The sequence below is a fragment of the Oncorhynchus mykiss genome, chromosome 19, assembly GCF_013265735.2.
Source record: "Oncorhynchus mykiss isolate Arlee chromosome 19, USDA_OmykA_1.1, whole genome shotgun sequence".
Classification (NCBI taxonomy): domain Eukaryota; kingdom Metazoa; phylum Chordata; class Actinopteri; order Salmoniformes; family Salmonidae; genus Oncorhynchus; species Oncorhynchus mykiss.
In genome coordinates, this window is record NC_048583.1 from 3290420 (window position 1) to 3314839 (window position 24420).

Here is a 24420-nt window from a genome sequence, read left to right on the forward strand (position 1 = left end):
TGGAAATGCACGTTTGTTCTCTATCGGGGAATGTGCGAACAACAGGCAAATGTATATCTTTTAGGCGCATTTATGAGGTAGGAAAAGGTTCCTTTTTCGATCCGGATTTCAGCATTTAGTGTTCTACAGTCTTCCGCTCTAGCAACTGAGTGATGGATTTTAGAGAACTGTGGATAAACTTGAGTGTTTTGAATTCTGATTGGATTCGTATACCTTGACTTTTCTTTAAGAAACTGGAAATGTACATATTATTCTCTATAGGGGGATGTGCGAACAACAGGTAAAAATATTATGGCATTGATGAAAAATTGTCCTCCTTCGAGCCGGATTTGAACCAGCGACCTAAGGATTTCAGCATTTTGCGTTCTACAGTCCTCCGCTCTACCAACTGAGCTATCGAAGGGACATGAAAAAATCCTTGGAGCAAAAGGTACATGTTTATGTCGTAGCGTTGAGTTTAGTCTTCTCTACCGGATGTTGATCAACGTCGACCATTCAGCAATCGTGAGATTTCCGTGTATTGAGCCCTCGTCAGAACTGTCGACATGTCTCCAAACGGGTCTTTCCAGGCACAACTTTCTTCAATTATGGAGATGCTGACGACGTCTGCCGTTGCAGAGATTACAAAACTGGTCGATTACAGTTCTGCCCTACTATTCTCGGAGATATCCCGACAACAGGGAGAGAACGACGCTCTTCGGAAGGCATTGTACTGTATGCAAATCGAGCTCGGGACCGAGAGACCAAAGCGGGGCACCTCTTCTGTTGATATATCTTTAGAAGTTCAGCTTTGCGACGAGATCCGTAAGTTGAGTGTGACGATGTTCTCTTGTAGCGACTGTAGCTTGCTCTGTGTAATCATGCACGTTGAAAGTCACTATAAGTAGCAAACATCACCCTTTTATTGTTGTGTGCAGAGAATAATAAAGGCGTGGGGGACCACAGGTTTCCGGACAAGCAGTTGGTTGTGAGTGAGAGGCACTATGGAGTGGATGCTGCCATCGAATTGGGAGAAACCAGTGCACCTCAGCGCAGAACAGTGAAGGAAGAAGTTGGTTGACACTCATATTTATGGTGTCTGGTCCCTGAACTGCTGCATGTCAATGTTGGCCTAGCTATATGGATGGTGTATTGTATAAATTAATTATAAGACTAGGATGGAACAACACCTCTCATTATGTTCTTGTTTTACCAAATTGCCCACTTTAAAAAAAATCTTTAACGGCATATTGACAACCAATGAATAGCGAGTGTAGCAGTCCATGTTTTCATATCACATTAGAAACCCAGTGTGTCAGAGAGAAAAGTATTGATCTAAAATACGAAGGTCCTGTCGGTCAGTGGCAGTCACTCACCCATGTTGTTCAGTTTGTGTCCACATACAACGTTAGCTTTGGAGTGCAATGGCTTGTATGTTATAGAAGTGGTATAATGATAGTTTAAACATTTAACCTCCTATTTGTTGCAGTGTCCTGATGTGAAACAGGTCATTTTACAACCAGACCCTAAAGGTGAGGACAGGCCGGAGGAGGTTGTGAAAGCTAGTCACCCGGAGGAAGCAGAGCACATCATTATCGGTGGAGAAGGAAATGGTAGTTATATCTGACAATACTACTAACACTGTGATCATGTTGACAGTGTTCTGTTGTGTGAACTGCACTTTTTCTACCTGTGTTTACTGGCCCTTCTCTATTTGAATATGTGCATGTATGTATGCTAGGAGCCGCAACCAACATTTCCCAACAGGGATAAACCAGTTGTTAGCTTATCTATCTTATCTTATGTTAAAACCGACTTTAAATGAAAACTAACTTGAATGTTAAAACGCATGTTGTTCTGATACTTCGCACTAAACTACGTTGTCATTGTCAACAAATGCTCAAAAACCGTCACTTGACTCTCACTGTTTCTGCAGATGGCCTGTCCCTAAAAGATGATTTCCAGGCCATGGACGAGAGCCAGTCAGAGGCGTACCACAACTCCACAGCAGAGCCAGAGGAAGAAGACACCAGCCAAGACTTCAGCGAGGAGCTGGAGATGTGGGTCAAGTCTGAGCCGGGGTCAGAGAGCGACATCCCCAGCTTCACCCCCAGTGTCGCAGAAAACAAGATGGTCGACCACCTCACGGGCAGGGAAATGCACGCCTGTTCATACTGCAACAAACGCTTCAACTACCGTAGCCAGGTGATAATCCACGAGCGGGTTCACACGAGGGAGAGGCCGTTCGTCTGCAAGCAGTGCGGCAAGGGTTTCTCCCAGATTAACAACCTCAAGAAGCACCAGCTCTGTCACAGGGGAGGGGAGGGGAATCACGAGTGCGGGGAGTGTGGAAAGGCGTTCTGCCACACCCAGAGCCTGAAGAATCACATGGTGGCAGCTCACGGCTTCGGTTCAAGGTTGGACTGCGAGACGTGCGGCAAGACGTTTCACAATAAGAAAGCTCTCATCGCACACTCCACCAGTCACAGCAGGGCTTTTGGCTGCGAGATATGCGGGAAGGCTTTCGGTACGAAACAAACTCTTAAGACCCACCAGTTCACTCACACGGGGGAGCGTCCGTTCATCTGCAACTACTGCGGCAAGAGCTTTGCCTACCTCTGTAACCTTAAAACTCACAAGAGGGTTCACACTGGGGAGAAACCCTTTGGCTGTGAGCTGTGTGGCAAGTGTTTCACTCAGAAACACTGCCTGGAGAAACACTCGTGTGTAGATTAAAGAGCTGTAGATCTACAGAGTAACTGCAGCAAACTACCGTCTATGTTTACTTGTTGGCACCAAATGTTCCATGGCTGTAACGTTCTAATCTGCGTTCTGACTAGAATGTTGTGGTCTTGTAGTCTGGGTACCAGTCTGTTTAGCTAACGTTCCACTCCTTGTGCTATGGGCCACAGAGACTGGCCTTTCTTCAATCTCAGCGTTTAATATGCAGCTGGATTTTGTGAGGAGTTGCTGATTTGTTGTTGGAAATAACGTTATTGTTTGGCAATGGCACAGAGTACAAGGAGTGGTATGTTAGCTAAACAGACTGGTACCCATGCTAGTGGTCTTGTGCTATCATGGGGGAAATTCTAAACCTAAAACCAAGTTTGTTGAACTCTGCGTATTCTATTGCTTTGTTGAGGAGACTTGAGTGTTTCTAGTAAAGTGTCTACATGTGTGTGGGACAGATTGACCTGTGCATACATTTATTGTTTTTTCTTATAATATCACATTGTTATTTTAGGTAATTTGATCAATGTTTAGTTAAATTTTAGCTGACATTTTAATTTGCACGATTACGAAGTACATCGACAGTTACTACTACAACTTCTATCATTACTGTGGCGGTAACAATAGTGTGAGGGGATTGACACACAAAGCCAAATCATCCCTTCACATTCTGATTGGACAGAAATAGATCTCCCCCTGTTGAGTTAGGTTTCTCTCAAAGTTTATTGGTCGTCACTAGCTTCCACAGCTACAAAGTCATAAACCCGCCCGTTTCTACAGTTTCTCTTTTTACATTTTGATTTTAAACCTAACCACACTGCTATTCTTATACCTAACCCTAACCTTAACATGAAGAGCAAAAATGAAAATACATACATTTTTACGATATAGCCAGTTTTGACCTTGCGGCTAGTGAAAACAAAGTTTATTCTGATCAAGGTCGTTTTCCCTACTGACCTTTTTTACTGTACTACAAATATTAGCCTACATATATTTTATTTGTTTGTTTTAACAAATGTAATTTTGACAAATCAGCTGGTATTCACTGTGTACATTATATCCAATCCATGCTTTAACGTTGTAATGATAAAATATTGTGTTCTGTCCTGATTCTGTCCACGTATATAGCATAACATATACTGTTGTATTTCATTGGGAAAACAGTTCTTGACCATACGTATTTCACTTGGTCTGGGTATTAAGTGTTGCTAGAATAACTTTTTATTTCTTTCACTTTCATCTTAAAGCTGCAATCAGCAGTTGAAACAATAACAAAAGCGTCCGAGCCACCCCTGTTTTTGGTAACAAAGCACAAGGAGGGGGCTGAAGTAATGTACCAACTCTCAAATTCATAGACAGAGCTATGGATGCAAGGACTGACCAACCGTGATATCAAAATGATATTTTTAACCATGTTTTGAGGCTATGTAGTGTTTGTTTACATTTACTTTGTTTACAAACATTGGGATTTTTAAAAAGTATCTATTTGGTGTTCTTGGGGTAAAAAAAATGTATTTGGGGTTCTGATGAGGTATGACAGTTGAATCTAGCTCATGAGGCATTTATAGGTTATGTTCTTCAAGAATACATATTCATTTATACGTCCAAAATGGATGTAGCAACTGCGGATTGCCCTTTTAAAAATTGCCATGCAAATCATACTTCTGTGGTTGATAAATCAGAATAGATCGCAGAGAGTACCAGTATAACAAACACTCCGCACTCTGCTGTGCCCACTCACGCTCTCATAAACCATTCAAGCCTGGTAGGTGGCGGAGGCGAGCTACACACTTTTCTGTAACGGGTACCAAATGGAAGATGCTGGAACAGAGCCAAGATACGGTATAGAATCACTGGCTGAAGTAGAGGAACTTTCGGGGAGTCGGTAGCCTAAATAATTGCATGAGATGAGTTCAATTGGATATAAAATGTACAATTAATGTGATAGCAAGCAATGTAGATAAATACAGCCACTGCAGTAACTAATTGAAAAGCCTGACTAGCTAACTTGATAACTAATGCTAACTTACTGTCCTCGTGGTACGACATGCTAACTATGCAAGTAGCTAGTACACAGGTTAACAGCTTTTATTACAACTAGCAAGCTATAATGTTTTAGTTTGCAAAATTACTTTAGCTAATGGTAGCTTATCCTCTCTTAATGCAGCCAACAGTATTTCAAGTGGACAGCATGCATTTATTGTGTAGTTTGTGTGTGGCAGGCTTACAATGATGGCAAACAACAACATTTGTGTTTTGCTGAACCTGGTGCCAGAGGTGGTACGCAGCTGGAGTTTGAATGTTTGAAGGGGTATGGGACTATAAAATGTTTGGGAACAACTGCCTTAGACAATTACCCCCTCCACAAAAATATACCATATGTTGAATGCCTAGGCCTAGTTTTTTTTTAAAGTTATCTGATGGAATTAAATGCATATAAATAGAATGGCATTCCCATTCAAGTTAATTAACCCATTCTATTCATTAGCCATTTGTTTTAACTAGGCAAGACCGTTAAGAACAAAGTATTATTTATAATTACAGCCTAGAACCGTGGGTTAACTGTCTTGTCTAGGGGCAGAATGACAGATATGTATCTTGTCAGGTCAGTGATTCGATCGGGCAACCTTTACAGTTTCTAGCCCAGCCCTTTAACCACTAGGCTACCTGCTGCCCCAAGAACCCACCTGTCGCCCCATTTAAAACAATTTGATTGCCGAAATCTGATCAGATAACATTGGCCGGCTGATTGGACAGATGTGAGTTCCCAGAGCTACTTTTATTTGGTTAGTAAATTATACTGATTACAGTAGAACCCCGATTTATTTCATTTTATAGGTGTAGCCAGCCTACTACAGTAGTTCAATCAACTCCCTTTGCTCTTGGTCGTTTATGCCAATGGAGCCCAGTAGGTGGCGTTATAGGCCTACACATTCCTCATTTTCATTAGTGGCTGGTGCGCTATTACCGTCACAAGAAGCCAGCAGAAAACGAACAGGTGAACATTTGACATGAGTTAAGTTATTACAAGACGTAGATAAATTTAATCTTGAGATTTATGTTTTTTCTGTGACATTTATTCATGATAATAGTAATTTCAATGACAACCAGAAATGTACATCAGAATTTGAGTTTAACAAGTTGTCACCTGTCACTTTGTTTTCGTGAAAATAAATATTGTTTTAATGACAATAACTAGTTGCACTTTCTCCAGGTTGTGTATGGCCTACGTTCATTGTAAAACGCTTTGTTTGAGTAGAACAACTTATAAAAAGGTGCCATTTTATCTTCTATGAATTCTAAAGTTAGTTTCCCCACCATATTTTGAGATTAGGTTATTTTACGGCTCACTTTTCTGCCATGTACAGTATAAAGATGTCAAGCCCAAGACAGATCTCGATAAATGGGTAAATTGAGGCTTAATAAATTGAGGACCCTCCAGCCTTTTTGTCCTCGTCTCAAATCCTTTATACTGATCTATTTTATATGCGTAGAATTAAAAAAGCAAATGTACCGGTCTTAGACAATACTGCCATATTTCAGAAAGTACCAGCCTATACAATGTCATAGCACTTAAAAAAATGTTTATTACTGGAAAACAAAAACGGTTGAGATACATAAATGGGAAATGACATTTGAAATCGCATCACATTTAGCCCTTTGGCGAACACTAGTCCTTTACAGTCAGTAAACAGCCCACATTGAAAGCGGTTAGAAAAGGTGTCAAGCAATTAACAGTATCTTCGCAATGTTGACTAACAGCGATAGTTGTGCACGCAGATGAATGGTAATTGTCCGCCACATCCGCAGTTCCTCCACCCCTGGCCCACTACCAAAGGAAAAATGACACAAAAAAAAGTAATGTGGGTCATTTCATCGGCTTAGTTCTGGGACTATGCTACATCTTTAGGTTCATGTCTTACCAGCAGATTGCAGGTACATGCAGGGGTTGCTGGTTGCGGTGCTCTGGCTGTACCAGTTGGTGTAATACATTCCTGAGCGGTCGATCCACATCCAAGTTCCCTGAGAAAACAAAGAGTCATAAGACTTAGCTGCACTACTGTCCCTTACCACTAACAGATCTGATATCATACCTAGCTGCATGATTCAAATATCAGAAGCTATTTAAACACAAGGCTCAGAGTGTTTCCCGGCCATGTGCTCTGAGGGAAAACTCTAGGGCCCGGAACTGTTTCTTGACCGGTCACTGTCAGAAAAACTTGGGGCGCTACGTATGCTTAGATGGCGGAGGTTTTCAGGGCAACCCTTTCTCTCACCTGGAGGTAGAATCCACCTATCCAGGCGGTGGCTCTGTTGGCTGTTCTGGTTATCTGTTGCAGGTAACGATACTCGGGGGAGGAGCTGGCGGAGGCCAGGCTGGCGCCCAGTTCATTGCAATGTTCCTGAAAGAAGAGCAGGGGAGGTGAGGGGTGAGACACGTGCACACACTCACACAGTAGGCCTGCACATGAACAAAAGTGTTGCGCTCCCTCATAGTGACATTACAGTATACAGACACAAACGCACATTTTTTGAAAGTGAACAATTTGCAGTCATAGTAACATATTCAGGTCAAGATTTTAGACACTAAATATATTACATTGAGAAGTGCGTTACCTCGGCTCCGAACCAGGACCGAGGAGTGTTCACAAACATGTAACACTTGGACTGGTAGCTGAACCATCCGTCAGGGCAGAACCTGCGTGCCGCTGTGAAGACGAAAATAAAATGCAACAATGGTTTGACATCGCAATACAAGGAGTTGATATTGTCAGGAGTGTGAACTTTCCAAAGTAAAACGTTTGATCTCATAATGTAAAACATGAATGTTTATTTAGTCATGCTGGTGATTTTTCCCTCCCTGCTGATGGGAAACCAAAACATTATTTCATTGTGATCATGCATTGCACGGTATACACAGGCATCAATAGTAGAACCAGTGATGGTTAACTTAACATCATTCATCAAGGAGAGTCCCTACCTTTATCTTTAGGTGCTGCTGCAGCCACCTCAACTGCCTCATTCTCATCTTCTGAAAAGACACCTAAACACATAATAAGACAAGAATATCACTTTGAAAGCCACCAGCAAATCACAGACAATGAGATTCAATATATGTATTTTCATAGCTAATATTTTATACATGGCCTGTAGTTTAATTCGTTTGTTTTGTACCAATGTGAAGAAATTGTTATTGATCAGGAAATGATGTGATGCTCAAATGAGGTGATGCTCCACAATAGACATTGATGCTCTTGCTTGATTAAAGCCTATAGAGAAGAACTGACCTGGGGCGTCACTCAGCTTCTCCTCTGCTGCAGGAGCCTCAACCTCAACAGCCTCCTCTGCAGAAACACGGAACAAGGAAATCAATTTGACTTTCATTCAACTGGGATTTGGGAGAAATATTGATTCAGTGCTCTGTTACTGCTCTCAGTACAAACATAATTAGAGCTACAAACCTGGGGCACTTTTTGGCTCTTCTACCGCCACAGCATCGCTCTCCACAGGAACTTAAAGGGGAAAACACAACTATTGTCATTATTCAGTATCAATTAATTACCCTGTGCTGTATTAGTGACATTGTTGAGTATTTGGCTGACTTACCTGCTGCTGCCCTAGCAGAGAGGGCGACACAAAGTAGTGCAAAGATGATCAGAACCTTCATGGTGGTGATGATGGTGGTGCTGCTTGTCTGGATGAAAAGGGAGAGAACGTGTTGGAGAATCAACTAGAGAGAATGATACACAATCATATTTCCCTACAGAAGACAACCTTAAAAATATAGCTGAAAGTTTATCATCACCACAGTAAATACACACATCTAAACGGAGAAAGGGAGAGAAAATAAGCCATGTTGAATGAGTCCGACACTAGGCAACAGATGCTGTAGGACTTACCTTTTGTAGTAGGTAAATCACTGTTTTCTTCAGGTACTCTTCCACAGGTAGGCCAGTGATGGAGTGATGAGTGGAGATTCGTGCTCTCTTTATATACTGTTGTGTCCCGCAAACTTTCACTTATGCACTTGCCGTGAATGACGAAACAGCGTTGAACTTTGACACTTTATGGCTTTGTGTTTATACTTCAGATGACATAACATAGTAAAAGTAAATCCAGGACACTGCCGTTAGTATGGTATGTTACGTTTCGTTTCAATTTGTGGATGTCCATCATCCGTTTCATATTATATGGTATGAATAAAAATGTGTCTGATATGTTACAAATTGCAATTCGTACAAAGTTATGAATTTGCAAAACATATATGTTACGAATTCCAATTTTTTGTGGCTAATGTTAGTTAAGTGGCTCAGTTTAGCTAGGTTGTTAATGTTAGCTAGGTTGCTAACGTTAGTCATGTTAGGGGTTAGGAGTTAGGTTAAAAGCTTAAGTTTAGGGGAAGGGTTAGCTAACATGCTAAGTAGTTGCTCCGTAGCTAAAAAGTAGTAAATATTTGCTAATTAGCGCAAATGGTAAAGTTGTCCATGATAAGATTTCAAATCAAATCAAATCACATTTTATTTGTCACATACACATGGTTAGCAGATGTTAATGCGAGTGTAGCGAAATGCTTGTGCTTCTAGTTCCGACAATGCAGTAATAACCAACGAGTAATCTAGCTAACAATTCCAAAACTACTACCTTATACACACAAGTGTAAAGGGATAAAGAATATGTACATAAAGATATATGAATGAGTGATGGTACAGAGCGGCATAGGCAAGATGCAGTAGATGGTATCGAGTACAGTATAAACATATGAGATGAGTATGTAAACAAAGTGGCATAGTTTAAAGTGGCTAGTGATACATGTATTACATAAAGATGCAGTAGATGATATAGAGTACAGTATATACGTATACATATGAGATAAATAATGTAGGGTATGTAAACATTATATTAAGTAGCATTGTTTAAAGGGGCTAGTGATATATTTTACATCAATTCCCATTATTAAAGTGGCTGGAGTTGAGTCAGTGTGTTGGCAGCAGCCACTCAATGTTAGTGGTGGCTGTTTAACAGTCTGATGGCCTTGAGATAGAAGCTGTTTTTCGGTCTCTCGGTCCCAGCTTTGATGCACCTGTACTGACCTCGCCTTCTGGATGATAGCGGGGTGAACAGGCAGTGGCTCGGGTGGTTGTTGTCCTTGATGATCTTTATGGTCTTCCTGTGACATCGGGTGGTGTAGGTGTCCTGGAGGGCAGGTAGTTTGCCCCCGGTGATGCGTTGTGCAGACCTCACTACCCTCTGGAGAGCCTTACGGTTGTGGGCGGAGCAGTTGCCGTACCAGGCTGTGATACAGCCCGACAGGATGCTCTCGATTGTGCATCTGTAGAAGTTTGTGAGTGCTTTTGGTGACAAGCCAAATTTCTTCAGCCTCCTGAGGTTGAAGAGGCGTTGCTGCGCCTTCTTCACGATGCTGTCTGTGTGGGTGGACAAATTCAGTTTGTCTGTGATGTGTACGCCGAGGAACTTAAAACTTACTACCCTCTCCACTACTGTTCCATCGATGTGGATATGGGGGTGTTCCCTCTGCTGTTTCCTGAAGTCCACAATCATCTCCTTAGTTTTGTTGACGTTGAGTGTGAGGTTATTTTCCTAACACCACACTCCGAGGGCCCTCACCTCCTCCCTGTAGGCCGTCTCGTCGTTGTTGGTAATCAAGCCTACCACTGTTGTGTCGTCCGCAAACTTGATGATTGAGTTGGAGGCGTGCGTGGCCACGCAGTCGTGGGTGAACAGGGAGTACAGAAGAGGGCTCAGAACGCACCCTTGTGGGGCCCCAGTGTTGAGGATCAGCGGGGTGGAGATGTTGTTACCTACCCTCACCACCTGGGGGCGGCCCGTCAGGAAGTCCAGTACCCAGTTGCACAGGGCGGGGTCGAGACCCAGGGTCTCGAGCTTGATGACGAGTTTGGAGGGTACTATGGTGTTAAATGCTGAGCTGTGGTCGATGAACAGCATTCTCACATAGGTATCCCTCTTGTCCAGATGGGTTAGGGCAGTGTGCAGGGTGGTTGAGATTGCATCGTCTGTGGACCTATTTGGGCGGTAAGCAAATTGGAGTGGGTCTAGGGTGTCAGGTAGGGTGGAGGTGATATGGTCTTTGACTAGTCTCTCAAAGCACTTCATGATGACGGAAGTGAGTGCTACGGGGCGGTAGTCGTTTAGCTCAGTTACCTTAGCTTTCTTGGGAACAGGAACAATGGTGGCCCTCTTGAAGCATGTGGGAACAGCAGACTGGGAAAGGGATCGATTGAATATGTCCGTAAACACACCAGCCAGCTGGTCTGCGTATGCTCTGAGGGCGCGGCTGGGGATGCCGTCTGGGCCTGCAGCCTTGCGAGGGTTAACACGTTTAAATGTTTTACTCACCTCGGCTGCAGTGAAGGAGAGTCCGCATGTTTTGGTTGCGGGCCGTGTCAGTGGCACTGTATTGTCCTCAAAGCGGGCAAAAACACACATCCTTTGGGTTGCTAGACATTCATGTTAAATGCCCACTCATCCACCCCGACCAACCACCCTACTTTATTTTTTGACCAACCACCCTTCTTTCGTTTTTGCCTGAAGTAACCTTCTGTCTTATGTAACCATACAAATGTAACATATCATACTAATTCGGTCAAATGTAACATATCATTCTAATTTGGGTTTACTATGTTACGTCTAGTCTTTGAGACCAGGCTGCCAGATTAGGAATTAAAATACAGCCTTTATCAATGTAATTTACTGTGTTCCAGTAAGCGGTGGTAAAATAAAAACAATGTCCTTATTGTGATCATGTCTGGAACGGTGCCCTGGAGATCACCTTTAATTCTTTGCTGTCCATAAACTGCTTCCTTAACTGACTTGATGTCATCCAAGGAGTGAGTCGGACATGAAAAAAATATTATGTTTCAGACTAACTTAAACGTATCATCAATATGTGGTGACTGGAATGGTATCAAACCCATGGAGACCATGTGTTTCCAGCCATTACTGTGAGCTCGTCCTCCCCAATTAAGGTGCCACCAGCTGCCTGTCTCGTAAGTAGCCTTGGCTTCTGCGAGCCGGAACGCCTCATATGAGCAGGAGCCTATCTTCTGTTTCTGCATTGTGAAGCAGCTTGGAAAAGATGCTAGTCTATTGCAATGGACATTAGACTAGTAAGTGTATGTTGTGTAGTAAGATGTTAGTAGCCCATGTGCATCACCCTAATCATTTGGTATTTTTCCCCCACTTAATTTAGTCTACTGTTGGTGTCCACATCACCAACGATCTGTCATGATCCAAACACACCAAGACAGTCGTGAAAAGGGCACGACAAAAACATTTTTGACTTAGGCTGTTGTCATCTATTATGTCATGTTGTCAGTAAAGATTTATTGTAAATGTGGATTGTCTTTTCAAGAAATAAGATAATGACATTCCATACAGGATGGAAATTGGTCTACTGCGTTTGTCCCTCCGATATACAAACATACATTGAAGAGGCAATCTGCTGTTGCTACATCCATTTTTGGACTAATAAGTTAATGCTATGTACCCATTGATTCTTGAAGAATATAACTCATAAATGATGAGTTTAGGTCAACTGTCGTAGCCCGTCATAATCCAAAATATAAGCTTGTTTTACTTCAATGAGTGTAAATAAAGTAAGTATAAACAAACACTATATAGCCTCAAAACATGGCTAAAACTATCATTGTGATCGATGGAAGGTGCATTTCCGAGTGGTAACATTTTTACAACCCCATCCCTCAGCTTTTTTACAGGAACAGGGCAGGATTTGTTATTGTTTCAACTGGTGATTGCAGCTTTAAGTTGGAGAGACTGGAAATGTTAGACAAATCGCTGCAAAATAACAATAAAGTGATTATAACTAAATGAACATACCCCTACGTTATCTCAAGGTCAATAGTGCTGAGAAAAACGTATTGTAAATTGAATCAATCCATGTCCGTATTGATTTTCCATGTTTACAATTTCCTTATCACAATTATGGTTTTATCATCACTTACTGGAACACACATTCTTGTCCTTGTCCTTGATAAATGCTGTATTTGAATTCGAAATCAGATCTGAAGTATGTACACAAAGCCATTTAGTATATATAAAATGTATAATATGATATTGATATTATATTGACATGGATGACATTGCTTTAATTTTGTATTTAATTGAAGTCAAACTAAATCCTTTCATGTCTGACCCACTCCTTGGATGAAAAGGAAATGGTTTATGGTCGGGAAATAATTAACATGACTTCCTTGGCAAAGTTCCATACACGATCACAATAAGGATATTTGTGTTATTTTGCAATCTTTTACAGGAACACACCTTCAAACAGGGGCTGGCCATGTTCTGCTGACCTTGAAAATGCTATATTTGAATTCCTAGCATGGGATTTTTCATCTGAAGTATAAATACAGAATCATAAACCGTCAAAGTCCAATGCTGTTTCGTAATTCACAGCACGTGCGTCAGTGAAATCATGCTGGACAGAACAGTACATAAACAATGGAGAAATCTCCACTCATCACTCCATCACTGGCCTACATGAGGAAGAGTATCTGAGGAGAACAACACTGATTTACCTACTACAACAGGTAAGAGTCCTATAGTGTCTGTTCCCGAGTGTCAACTTGTCTTATTTTCTCACCCTTTCTTAATTTAATGTATGTATTTACTATGGTGGTGATTAACTTTTAGCTACATTTTTAAGGTTGACTTCTGTAGGGAAATACTCTTGTCTAGTGATAGTCTGAAATGACTGTGTATCACTCTCTCTAGTTGATTCTCCAACACGTTCTCTCCCTTTTCATCCAGACAAGCAGCACCACCATCATCACCACCATGAAGGTTCTGATCATCTTTGCACTACTTTGTGTCGCCCTCTCTGCTAGGGCAGCAGCAGGTAAGTCAGCCAAATACTCAACAATGTCACTAATACAGCACAGGGTATTTCATTGTTACTGAATAATGACAATAGTTGTGTTTTCCCCTTTAAGTTCCTGTGGAGAGCGATGCTGTGGCGGTAGAAGAGCCAAAAAGTGCCTCAGGTTTGTAGCTCTAGTTATGTTTGTACTGAGAGCAGTAATGGAGCACTGAATCAATATTTCTCCCAATTCCCAGTTGAATGAAAGTCAAATTTATTTCCTTGTTCCGTGTTTCTGCAGAGGAGGCTGTTGAGGTTGAGGCTCCTGCAGCAGAGGAGAAGCTGAGTGACGCCCCAGGTCAGTTCTTCTCTATAGGCTTTAATCAAGCAGGAGCATCAATGTCTATTGTGGAGCATCACCTCATTTCAGCATCACCTTATTTCCTGATCAATTACAATTACTTCACATTGAAATCTGCTGCAAATACTGTTTGTACATATTTGCACGAAGTGAGTGTGAGATTGTGTTGTGTATTATGTGCCTCATTTGCTGATAAATTATATTTGAGGCATTCTGTTTTGTCAGACTTCACATAGGTACGAAACAATGATTTTAACGACCTGTCACCTATAAAATATACCCGTGAAAAAAACATATTTATATAGTATATATAACTCCTTGACATAGTGATTTGCTGGTGGCTAAATAGTAATATCGAGGACTGTTTTATTGTTTGTGCTTTTCCAGAAGAGGATGTACAGACTGAGGCTGTTGAAGAGGTGGCTGCGGCACCTAAAGGTTTGTTTAAAACTTTTTTTGATGTATTATGTAAATTAACAACTATCACCTTTACTGGTTCTACGATTGCGGACTTTTTGTACATCGTGCAATGCATGGTCACGCAACGAAAGACTAGTGTTTTTTTTGGTTTTCTTTTAGCAGGGAGGGAAAAAAACACCAGTATGACTAAATGTACTTTCATGTTTTATATTATGAGATCAAAGTTCATACTCCTGTCAATATCAACAGTATTACGATGTCAAATAATTGTTGTATTTTATCTGCGTGTTCACAGCGGCACGCAGGTTCTGCCCTGACGGATGGCTCAGCTACCAGTCCAAGTGTTACATGTTTGTGAACACTCCTCGGTCCTGGTTCAACGCTGAGGTAATTCATGCACTTCTCAATTTAATATAGGCCTATTTAAAGCGTCTAAAAGCTTTACATAAATTAATAACTATTTTATTATATTTAACCTTAATTTGATCATTGAGTCATACTGAGACCGAGGTCCCTTTTATAGATGAGCCCTGAATTACATAAATTACAGAAAATACACACATCAAAATAGAAATACAAAATGCAAGCAAAAGGAAAAACACGGGGCGGGGCGACAGGTAGTTTAGTGGTTAGAGCGTTGATCGAGCTGACAAGATACAAATCTGTCGTTCTGCCCCTGAACAAGGCCGTCATTGTAAATAAGAATTTGTTCTTAACTGACTTGTCTAGTTTAAAAAGGTTCAATAAAAACAAAAAAACAAACACATTCATCAGTAATAAGGTTCTCAATCAGCTTTCTGAATTGCCCTAGAGACACCAGAATATCAAATTTAAGAACATTTTGAAGATGATTTGCCTAACTCAGTGGAGACCAAAGGCATTTCCAGAGTTCGCCATCCAGAGACCGGGTGTGGTAACTCGTATGTGTAAGGTTTAGTAAGGACGTTAGGTACAGTGGGACTTTTCGTAAAAGGGCTTCATAAATTAAAACATAGCAATGTAGATAAGCTACATTGTGTAGGCCTACTATAATAGCAAAGTATGCTTTTTCAAAATGACTGTGCGTTTGTATGTATATAGACTATTAACATAATTAAAGAGAACAACGTAGAGTATAAAGAGCGGTGAGCACTAAAGCAGCGCAAAATGTCAGATAGGCCTAAAGGTGTTTTTCCCCTCTCCTCTCCAATGTCGCGAGGCCATGGGCCTTTTAGGCTAATCTTAATTTCCCCTTTTTCTCCCCAATCCCCATTCGATTTGAATGTGACTTGTTAGCCTAGGAATAACCTACTCTTTCATGATCAACTATCGAATGAATTTAGTCTATAGGCCTAACGGAGTTCCATCTCAGAAAGTTGTTTGCTAATAGCCTAGATTAAACGCAGTAGCTATAGTAATAATGAAATATAGAACAAACAATTGCAAGATAGACTAATCGAATAGGAAGTTTATACAAACCTTGTAGGTCTACGTGTGTTTAGGCTGCTTGACTAAAGTGTTGGCAAAATAAATTGTGCCATCGGAAAATTCCTTTCTTAGCCAATATTATAAGCCTACACATAGACTGCTGTCCATAAAAGTTGCAGTAGCCTAAACGTTTCTTTGACAAATTAAACGTATAATCTAATATTTTGGATAATATTGTCGAAAGTGTTTATGCTTGTCCTTGAATTGCGCAACGGGCAATCGGGTATAAACACTCGCAGCATCAATAGCAGGAACAAAAAATACATGATAAGTCTGTCGGAGTTGTCTCACGAACAACTTTATTTTCAATAACTTAAATATTGTGTATTTATATATAAAGTCAACAATAATCAGATAAAACGATGTATTATTTAGCCTATAATATTCTTTATAACACTGAATTGGCTTCGACTAAAAACGAATAGGTCGATAATTATCATTAGGCTATATGCCTTTTGCCTACATAACTGTAAAGATCCTAAATACAATCAGAGAAAACAAATCGATATTTATAACATACTTCATAACACTTTTTTACAAAAATAACATTGGCTTATGCTAAAAACGAATAGGCTTTAGGACATGCATTTTGCCTATCGAACTGTACAAGTACTAAATAAGATAATAACATAAATATAGCAGCCAAAATTAAATAAGTAGCCTACGAAAATAACCTATATTAGTGCAAATCAATAAACAGTGCAAATAAGTCTTTCAAGGTTTGACAGAATATGTTTAGCCTATTCTATAGGTTCTGTCTTTCGAATAAGACGTATCTGGATTTGAATAGGCCTAAAGGCTACATTTAAAATGCAATAAAAAAAGTGCAATTAGGAACCATTGTGTCTCACCCCTCACCTCCCCGCTCTTCTTTCAGGAACATTGCAATGAACTGGGCGCCAGCCTGGCCTCCGCCAGCTCCTCCCCCGAATATCGTTACCTGCAACAGATAACCAGAACAGCCAACAGAGCCACCGCCTGGATCGGTGGATTCTACCTCCAGGTGAGAGAAAGGGTTGCCCGACATAGTGAGTTTTTCACATAGTGAGTTTTTCGACATAGTGACCTGACCAGAAACAATTCTCGGTCCTGGAGCTTCCCCCCCAAGAACAGGAAAAACTGTAAAAACAGTTATCTTTGTGAAGAGACCAGGTCTGGCCCTGGGGTCATCTCTACCAGGTGCCATATAGAACAGAAACATTAACTCATGCTATGGATAAAACCTTATCTCTTTAGGTTTTATCACCCAAAAGACATCATAAATCTCCTGTCAGTGTTATCTCCCAGTGTCCCACTTTCTGTTCACAATAGAGTTATAAGAACCCTCTATTCGGTTGCAAAAAACAACCATTTGATGCAATAAAACTATTACAACATAATCTTGCAATTTTGCTCTCACAAGCTGTAGCTAAGACTTATGACTCTTTGTTTACTCAGGGATATTGGATGTGGATCGACCGCTCAGGAATGTATTACACCAATTGGTACAGCCAGAGCACCGCAACCAGCAACTCCTGCATGTACCTGCAATCTGCTGGTAAGACATGAACTTAAAGATGTTCAGCCTGGTCTCATGGACTAGACTTAACATAGTAAATGTAAATCCGGAACACTCACATTAGTATGATATTACCTGAAAAGTAATGACAGGTAGCCTGGTCCCAGAACTGTATGACGTGTTAAAATATGCCAGATAAAATTACTAAGATTTTTGTTTGTCTTTTTGTAGTGGGCCAGGGCTGGAGGAACCTCGGATGTGGCACACAATACCCATTCATCTGCGTGCACAACTATCGCTGTTAGTCAACAAGATATTGCTAATTGCTTGACACCCTTTCAAACCGCTTTCAACATTGGCTTTGTTTACTACTGACTGTAAGTGACTTTATGTGTTCGCCAACGGGCTAAATGTGATGCAATTTCAAATGTAATTGCCCATTTTATGTACCTCAACCTGTATTGTTGTCCTGTAATAAACATTTTTTTAAGTACTTTATGACATTGCATAGGCTAGTACTTTCTGGAAGATGGCAGTATTGTCTACGATAATCTCTGGCTCTGAAAAGGGGCAATATAACAACATGGATATGGTGCTTTTTGTTGACAGCATAGAATGGGATGAGAAAAGGTTTGAGATGACTGAAAGTCTGGAAAATCTTCAATGTATTTATTGAGTCTTTATTGAGCCTGTCTTTGGCTTGGCTAAGGCTCTGTTAAATCGAGTGAAGGGTGTGGATAGAGGTGTGTTTGGATGGGACATTTGGCACAGAATGTTCTAACGGCCTTATTTGGATAAGAGGGTTTCCAATAGGCAACGGTCAAGAACGTCGCTGACAAATCAAATTGTATTTGTCACATGTGCCAAATACAACACCTTACGGTGAAACGCTTCCTTAACCAACAACGTAGTTAGGAAAAATAATTGTATTTACTAAAATAAACTGAAGTAAAAAAATAAATCTATAATAATGAAAGGGCAACAATAAAATAACAGTAGCGAGGCTATATACAGGGTGCACCGGTACAGAGTCAATGTGTGGGGGGGGCACAGGTTAGTCAAGGTAATTAAGGTAACACGCGTTTAAGATAATATGTACATGTAGGTAAAGTGACTATGCGTAGATAATAACAGAGAGTAGCAGCAGCGTAAAAGGGGTGGGAGTGGCAGGGGGTCAATACAAATAGTCCAGGTAGCCTTTTGATTAGCTGTTCAGCAGTGGCTTGTGGGTAGAAGCTGTTAAGAAGCCTTTTGATTAGCTGTCCAGCAGTCGTATGGCTTGTGGGTAGAAGCTGTTAAGAAGCCTTTTGGACCTAGACTTGGTGCTCCGGTACTGCTTGCCGTGCGGTAGCAGAGAGAACTGTCTATGACTAGGGTGTCTGGAGTCTTTGGCAATTTTTAGGGCCTTCCTCTGACACCACCTGTTATAGAGGTCCTGGATGGCAGGAAACTTAACCCCAGTGATGTACTGGGTTGTACGCACTACCCTCTGTAGTGCCTTGCGGTCAGAGGCCGAGCAGTTGCCATACCAGGCAGTGATGCAACCAGTGCTCTCGGTGGTGCAGCAGATCACGTTGTCTTGGTCATTCTATATCTGTGGTAAAAGCAATAAACATATATGATGTACTGGAAATTAATAATTTTACTTTGCACAAGATCTTGAGACTAATACAACCTCCATATAGTTTGTCTGGGGTTAAGATTACTCCAGTGCTCAGTTTATAACATGATAACATGATAACATGATAACCAATAACCATTAAAAAAAACATTGATTTACTCAATGTTAAACAATGATTCTGCAAACCATAGGAATAATTCATTCGTTTTTCCTCTCTAGCAAGCTGTCGTCAGAGATGACCCAAAATAATATTTAGTGCTCAAAGATTTGACTCTGGATAATGCACATTCTAGTCTCCTCGCGGTAGGTGGCGCTTTCTAGCTTTCTGTCTAAACTTTCTGAACGCTGATCGGATGCGTGCGCAAAGACACAGTTATTAAAGATGGCGGCGCATTGACAACAATCCAGGTATTCTTACAAATATTACTACTTCGTGAACAAGCTGGGGACAAAATCGTTTATTAGACGTTTTGAATTATTTTGAATCGTCATAGCTATCAGTAGTTGTGACCAGGTTTCACAAAAACAAGTGTTTAAAATGTCGGTAACGCGTGTTTTGCATCAACGGATAAGCTCTGTCATGGGCATACTAGCCTCAGCTGCTGTGACCGAGATTTGCAAGTTAGTGGACGATTGCTGTGGAGCGTTACGTGTAGAAGTCTCTCAAAGCAAGGAGCAAATCCTATTGCTAGAGAAGCAACTCAGCCTGGCGGAGTCGAGGTACAAGTCGGTGAGTGGCAAAGGGCTGACGCCTGTCACCGGCGACTCACCAATAATCAACAGTTCGTCGGGCGATTCACCCGCGGCGAATGCCGATGATGCGGACGAAGACGAAGGTAGGCTACCGATTTTTTCTAAATGCCTGTTGTCAGCCTTTGAGCTAATGATTTGCCAAGAATTGGTCAAGTTGACCTCTCACTCTCTCTTTTCCAGTTAACACTCTTGAGGTGGACGGTGTCAATGGCAATCAGCACGCTCTGTGGAAAGAGGTATCCACAGCACCAACTGATGAGGCTGGGCCCCTCACACTGACCCCTGGCCCCATAGTCAGTTCCAATGAGAACACTGGGCCCCCCGCAATGACCCCTGACCCCATAGTCAGTTCCAGTGACATACCCAGAAAGGTAAGAAACTGTACACATAGTAAATAACATTTTTGTGGATAGAAATATACTATATATACAAAAGTATGTGGACACCCCTTCAAATTAGTGGATTCGGCTATTTCAGCGACACCGTTGTTGACAGGTGTATAAAATCGAGCACACAGCCATGCAATCTCCATAGACAAACATTGGCAGTATAATGGCCTTACTGAAGAGCTCATTGACTTTCAACATGGCACCATCATAGGATGCCACCTTTCCAGGAAGTCAGTTTGTCAAATTTTTGCCCTGCTAGAGCTGCACCGATCAACTGTCAGTGCTGTTATTGTGAAGTGGAAAAGTCTAGGAGCAACAATGGCTCAGCTGCGAAGTCGTAGTCCACACAAGCTCACAGAAGGGGACCGCCGAGTGCTGAAGCGCGTAGAGTGTAAAAATCGTCTGTCCTCGGTTGCAACACTCACTACCGAGTACCAACTGCCTCTGGAAGCAACGTCAGCACAATAACTGTTCGTCAGAAGCTTCATGAAATGGGCTTCCATGGCAGAGCAGCCACACACAAGCCTAAGATCATCATGCACAGTGCCAAGTGCCGGCTGGAGTGGTGTAAAGCTCGCCGCCATTGGACTCTGGAGCAGTGGAAACTCGTTCTCTGGAGTGATGAATCACACTTCACCATCTGGCAGTCCAAAGGAAGAATCTGCCTGCCCCAATGTGTAGTATGAACTGTGTCAGAAAATAACGGTGGAAGAGGAATAATGGTCTGGGGCTGTTTTTCTAGTGGAAAGTCTGTTATAACAGCAAAGGGGACGAACAGATGTCCACATACTTCTGATAATGTTTTTGTAGAGTAGACAGGACATGGCTTTCTGATGTATTAATGTAGGAAACAAAGAATTGTCATTTCTATACAAAACATTTTGTATCTGCATGTTGCTGAACTATTGGTCCCCAATTTGGGACCATGTAGAATTTGCGTCTGGATTTTCGGACCATTTTCCCTTTATTATTGACTATTCATTATTGTCTTTGTTTTTCCACAGCAACATATTACCAGTTTCCGAGTTGGTGAAACTCCCAAGATACAACCGTGCACCACGTGCTGCTCCCTCTACCACTGCCCCTTCTGCCGACCGTCTGCGTTCAAACCCAACGAGTTACACCGGATCATCCCACACATCCAGAGCCACCTGAAAAGTGCAGTTCAGAATGACGGTGAGGGGAACTTTGGAAACCGCAGTGTCAGAAAATAACGATTTCCTTGTACTCAGTAATGCTTTGTAGTTGTTCAATTGAGTTGTGTGAATGCCATGTTGTATGTGCTAATGTCCTTGTACACTTGACTTTTTAAAGTCACTATCTAACATTATTTTTTTTATACTGATTGTTTTATTGTCACCCTTTTCTGTCAGAGTACATCGTCTACAACTGCAAACTGACGTGCAGAGACTACCCTCACTACCACTGCAGCTATTGTGACCATGTACTCTGCAGAAAAGCGTTGTTTATTGAACATTTCAGAGCTTGCAGAAAGCGGAACGGGACTCAAGGACCTGCCCGTGTCCCAGCTCAATCTGTTGCTCCGCCCCTCCAGCAACATCCCTCTCCAGCCCAGAGACTTCTCGCCCATGCAACATCCACACCTGCCCGTGTCCAAGCTCAATCTCCATCTGTTGCTCCGCCCCTCCAGCAACATCCCTCTCCAGCCCAGAGACCTCTCGCCCATGCAACATCCACACCTGTCCTGCCTCTCACATCTATACCTGCTGTCCCTTCCAGCTCCAGACCTGCCACCCCTCCGAGCTTACCAGTCGCTCTTCAAACTCTAAACACAGACACACCTCCAATGGAAAAACCAGATGCTTCTGCCAGTCACAATCCGGTCACACGCCAGGATTCGGAACCCTCCTCGCCCGAAGTGTACAGCTGCCCTCCGACGCCGCAGATTGAGACCGAGAGACCGCCAAGACCTTCCCAAAGGGACGCAGTTCCTGTACAGACTCAGTGTGACCACTGCGGCATCATCCTAAACAAGAAGAACTTCAAGGTTCACATGAAGAGGAAACACCACAAAGAGTACGTCGCTGCAGAGAACGAGGAGGCCCTGAGGAGATACCTGGCCGAATCCAAGATGGCCGTGCCACCCTGGTGCCGTGCCACCAAGGTCCAGTGCGATCTCTGCGGAATCAGGCTGAACAAGAAGAATTTCAAGAACCACATGAAGAGGAAACACAAGGTGAACGTGACGGCGTCGGCCTTCCAGGAAGCTTTCGACCGGTGCCTGGGCGAACAAGGCCTGTTGGTGGTCGAGAGCTCGTTGCCCGGCTACACTTATACTAGGACGCAGGAAAGAGGAAGGCGGAGGGAAGAGCGGGACGATGACCTCTTTCCGGACATCGACATGGAAGAAGAACAAAGCGTCAGGTTCCCGGACGCCGGCGCACTACTGGCCCAGGAAACGGACCTGCCGACCCAGCAGTTGCAAGGAGAGAGAGTGCTGACTGGAATGGTAAACTGTCAATGGTTGGGTTTAATATGGTTGGGCTTATAGAGGGTAGGGGAGAGAGAGGTAGGCCAAATGAAAAGACAATGTCTGATTATCTCACTGATTCAATACAACTCAGAGATCAGTACTCTAGAACCTAACTATTCACTAACTTCTTCTTTATTCCCAGAATCCTCAGAGGTACCATGGTCTGGGGAAACCTCATCTCCTGGAGGTAAGTACAGTACCTGTAGATTTATCTCACATAGAACAACCAGAATCACTTTCCTTCTTTCCTAATATCAGATTTAAATCAAAGTTTATTTGTCACGTGCGCCGAATACAACAGGTATTACAGTGAAATGCTTACTTACAGGCTCTAACAAATAGTGCAAAAAAGGTATTAGGTGAACAATAGGTAGGTAAAGAAATAAAACAACAGTAAAAAGACAGGCTATATACAGTAGCGAGGCTATAAAAGTAGAGAGGCTACATACAGACACCGGTTAGTCAGGCTGATTGAGGTAGTATGTACATGTAGATATGGTTAAAGTGACTATGCATATATGATGAACAGAGAGTAGCAGTAGCGTAAAAGAGGGGTTGGTGGGTGGGACACAATTCAGATTCAGCCCAGCTCAGCCAAACCGCTGACTCTTTGTTTTTGATACTCCATACAGGATTCAACTGAAAATAACGATTGGATTACCATTCATATAATAAACATACTTATGTTATGATGATTCCTCACGAAACTAGAACCAAAAAAAGACAGTGATTTGGGGGATATTCACAATGTAATCTATAGAAGGGTTCTTAAATATGATTTAAGATACAAATGTCAACAATCCTTCCTCCAAAGGACACCAATATTGATTAAATTGAGTGAAAATCCCCCAAATCACAATTTTTGTTTCTAGTTTTGTGAGGAATCACCCATAAATACCATCTGGAGTTTGACATGTAGCCTACCTAGTGACTTTCCTGGCCTCTTTTATATACAACTCCACTGCTTTAGGCACCGAATGTTCAACAACAAACACTTAACCAAAATAGGCAGCTAAAACACTGGAACCATTGAAATGATGCACTTTCTTGCAGCTTCCTCTTGAGTCGCTGGTGTGGATCTTCCGGGACGTACTGCGTGTGGATGGAAAGAGAGGCTACTGGAACCTGTCTCTGGTCTGCAGAACCTTCAATGCCATCCTGACAAATGAAATCATCAGGAAGTACTCCACGGGGAAGGTTAGTATCGACAACAACATGCGTCTAAAAAAAAGCAATGGTAAACAGGCAAAAAATATATATTTGTTCATTCAATGTCATGCAGTGTTTGTTCTGAGGACAGTTTCATGTACCATGTGTTTCCAGATAAAGGAATGTGTCTGACAATCTGTTCTGTGTTTCTTTTAGAGATCTGATCCTGAACCCCAGTAGTTACTGAAAGGAGGAGAAGCCAGTACATTGTGCTTACAGGTTACTGTGAATGACATAATGTGCTAATATGCTCACTGCATACACACCTATTACCAATGTTATTACTACCAATGTTTTTTTATTTTTTTATTTACAACGTTCTCATTTATTGTAAAAACAAAAAGCAAAATGTTATCTAGTTGTTTTGCTATCGCTGAGGACTATCTGAAATCCCATTGGCTATTTATTCATTCTATATTCAGATTTTGTATATATTTCTACTGTTACATTGTTCAGAGTTAGAGTGCATTCTCAGTGTGGTGCTTCAGTTAGTTTGGAGACTACTAACCCTTAGCCTACTCAATTAAATTACTTTTAATTGAAGGAATGTATTTATTCCTTTATAATTCAGTTGTATTCTGATTTTGTATTTTTGTACTTGAACTAAATAGTAAAATCTTTTTTGGATGACGGTGTGTGTT

The 24420-nt window shown here is 41.7% G+C and overlaps 4 protein-coding genes and 1 non-coding gene across 5 annotated transcripts; 3 read left to right on the plus strand and 2 right to left on the minus strand.

Moving 5' to 3' along the window:
• Nucleotides 1–314: 314 nt before the first annotated feature.
• trnay-gua lies at nt 315–403 on the minus strand. Its single transcript is given in 2 exon segments — nt 315–350; nt 367–403. It is a non-coding gene; the product is annotated as a tRNA-Tyr (tRNA).
• Nucleotides 393–5112, plus strand: LOC110519316 (zinc finger protein 2 homolog). The gene is made up of 4 exons (XM_021596462.2): nt 393–804; nt 918–1051; nt 1469–1592; nt 1916–5112. The coding sequence occupies exons 1-4, from the start codon at nt 546–548 to the stop codon at nt 2713–2715; spliced, it is 1317 nt and encodes a 438-aa protein (XP_021452137.2). The 5' UTR covers nt 393–545; the 3' UTR covers nt 2716–5112.
• Nucleotides 5113–6280: 1168 nt separating this feature from the next.
• On the minus strand, nt 6281–8686 carry LOC110534791 (ladderlectin-like). The gene is made up of 9 exons (XM_021619741.2): nt 8610–8686; nt 8317–8404; nt 8172–8222; nt 7998–8054; nt 7691–7753; nt 7327–7418; nt 6987–7112; nt 6633–6732; nt 6281–6538 (listed from the first exon to the last, which is right to left on the minus strand). Exons 2-9 carry the CDS (start codon nt 8375–8377, stop codon nt 6465–6467), a joined length of 624 nt encoding a protein of 207 aa, XP_021475416.2. The 5' UTR covers nt 8378–8404; nt 8610–8686; the 3' UTR covers nt 6281–6464.
• A 4457-nt stretch (nt 8687–13143) lies between these two features.
• On the plus strand, nt 13144–17809 carry LOC110513657 (ladderlectin-like). Its single transcript, XM_036953807.1, has 9 exons — nt 13144–13298; nt 13519–13606; nt 13701–13751; nt 13869–13925; nt 14316–14366; nt 14644–14735; nt 16693–16818; nt 17253–17352; nt 17545–17809. Exons 2-9 carry the CDS (start codon nt 13546–13548, stop codon nt 17616–17618), a joined length of 612 nt encoding a protein of 203 aa, XP_036809702.1. The 5' UTR covers nt 13144–13298; nt 13519–13545; the 3' UTR covers nt 17619–17809.
• Nucleotides 17810–19273: 1464 nt separating this feature from the next.
• LOC110534750 lies at nt 19274–24406 on the plus strand. The gene is made up of 7 exons (XM_036953933.1): nt 19274–19770; nt 19868–20058; nt 21081–21252; nt 21450–22546; nt 22713–22757; nt 23624–23767; nt 23936–24406. The coding sequence occupies exons 1-7, from the start codon at nt 19473–19475 to the stop codon at nt 23957–23959; spliced, it is 1971 nt and encodes a 656-aa protein (XP_036809828.1). The 5' UTR covers nt 19274–19472; the 3' UTR covers nt 23960–24406.
• The last annotated feature ends 14 nt before the right edge of the window (nt 24407–24420 follow it).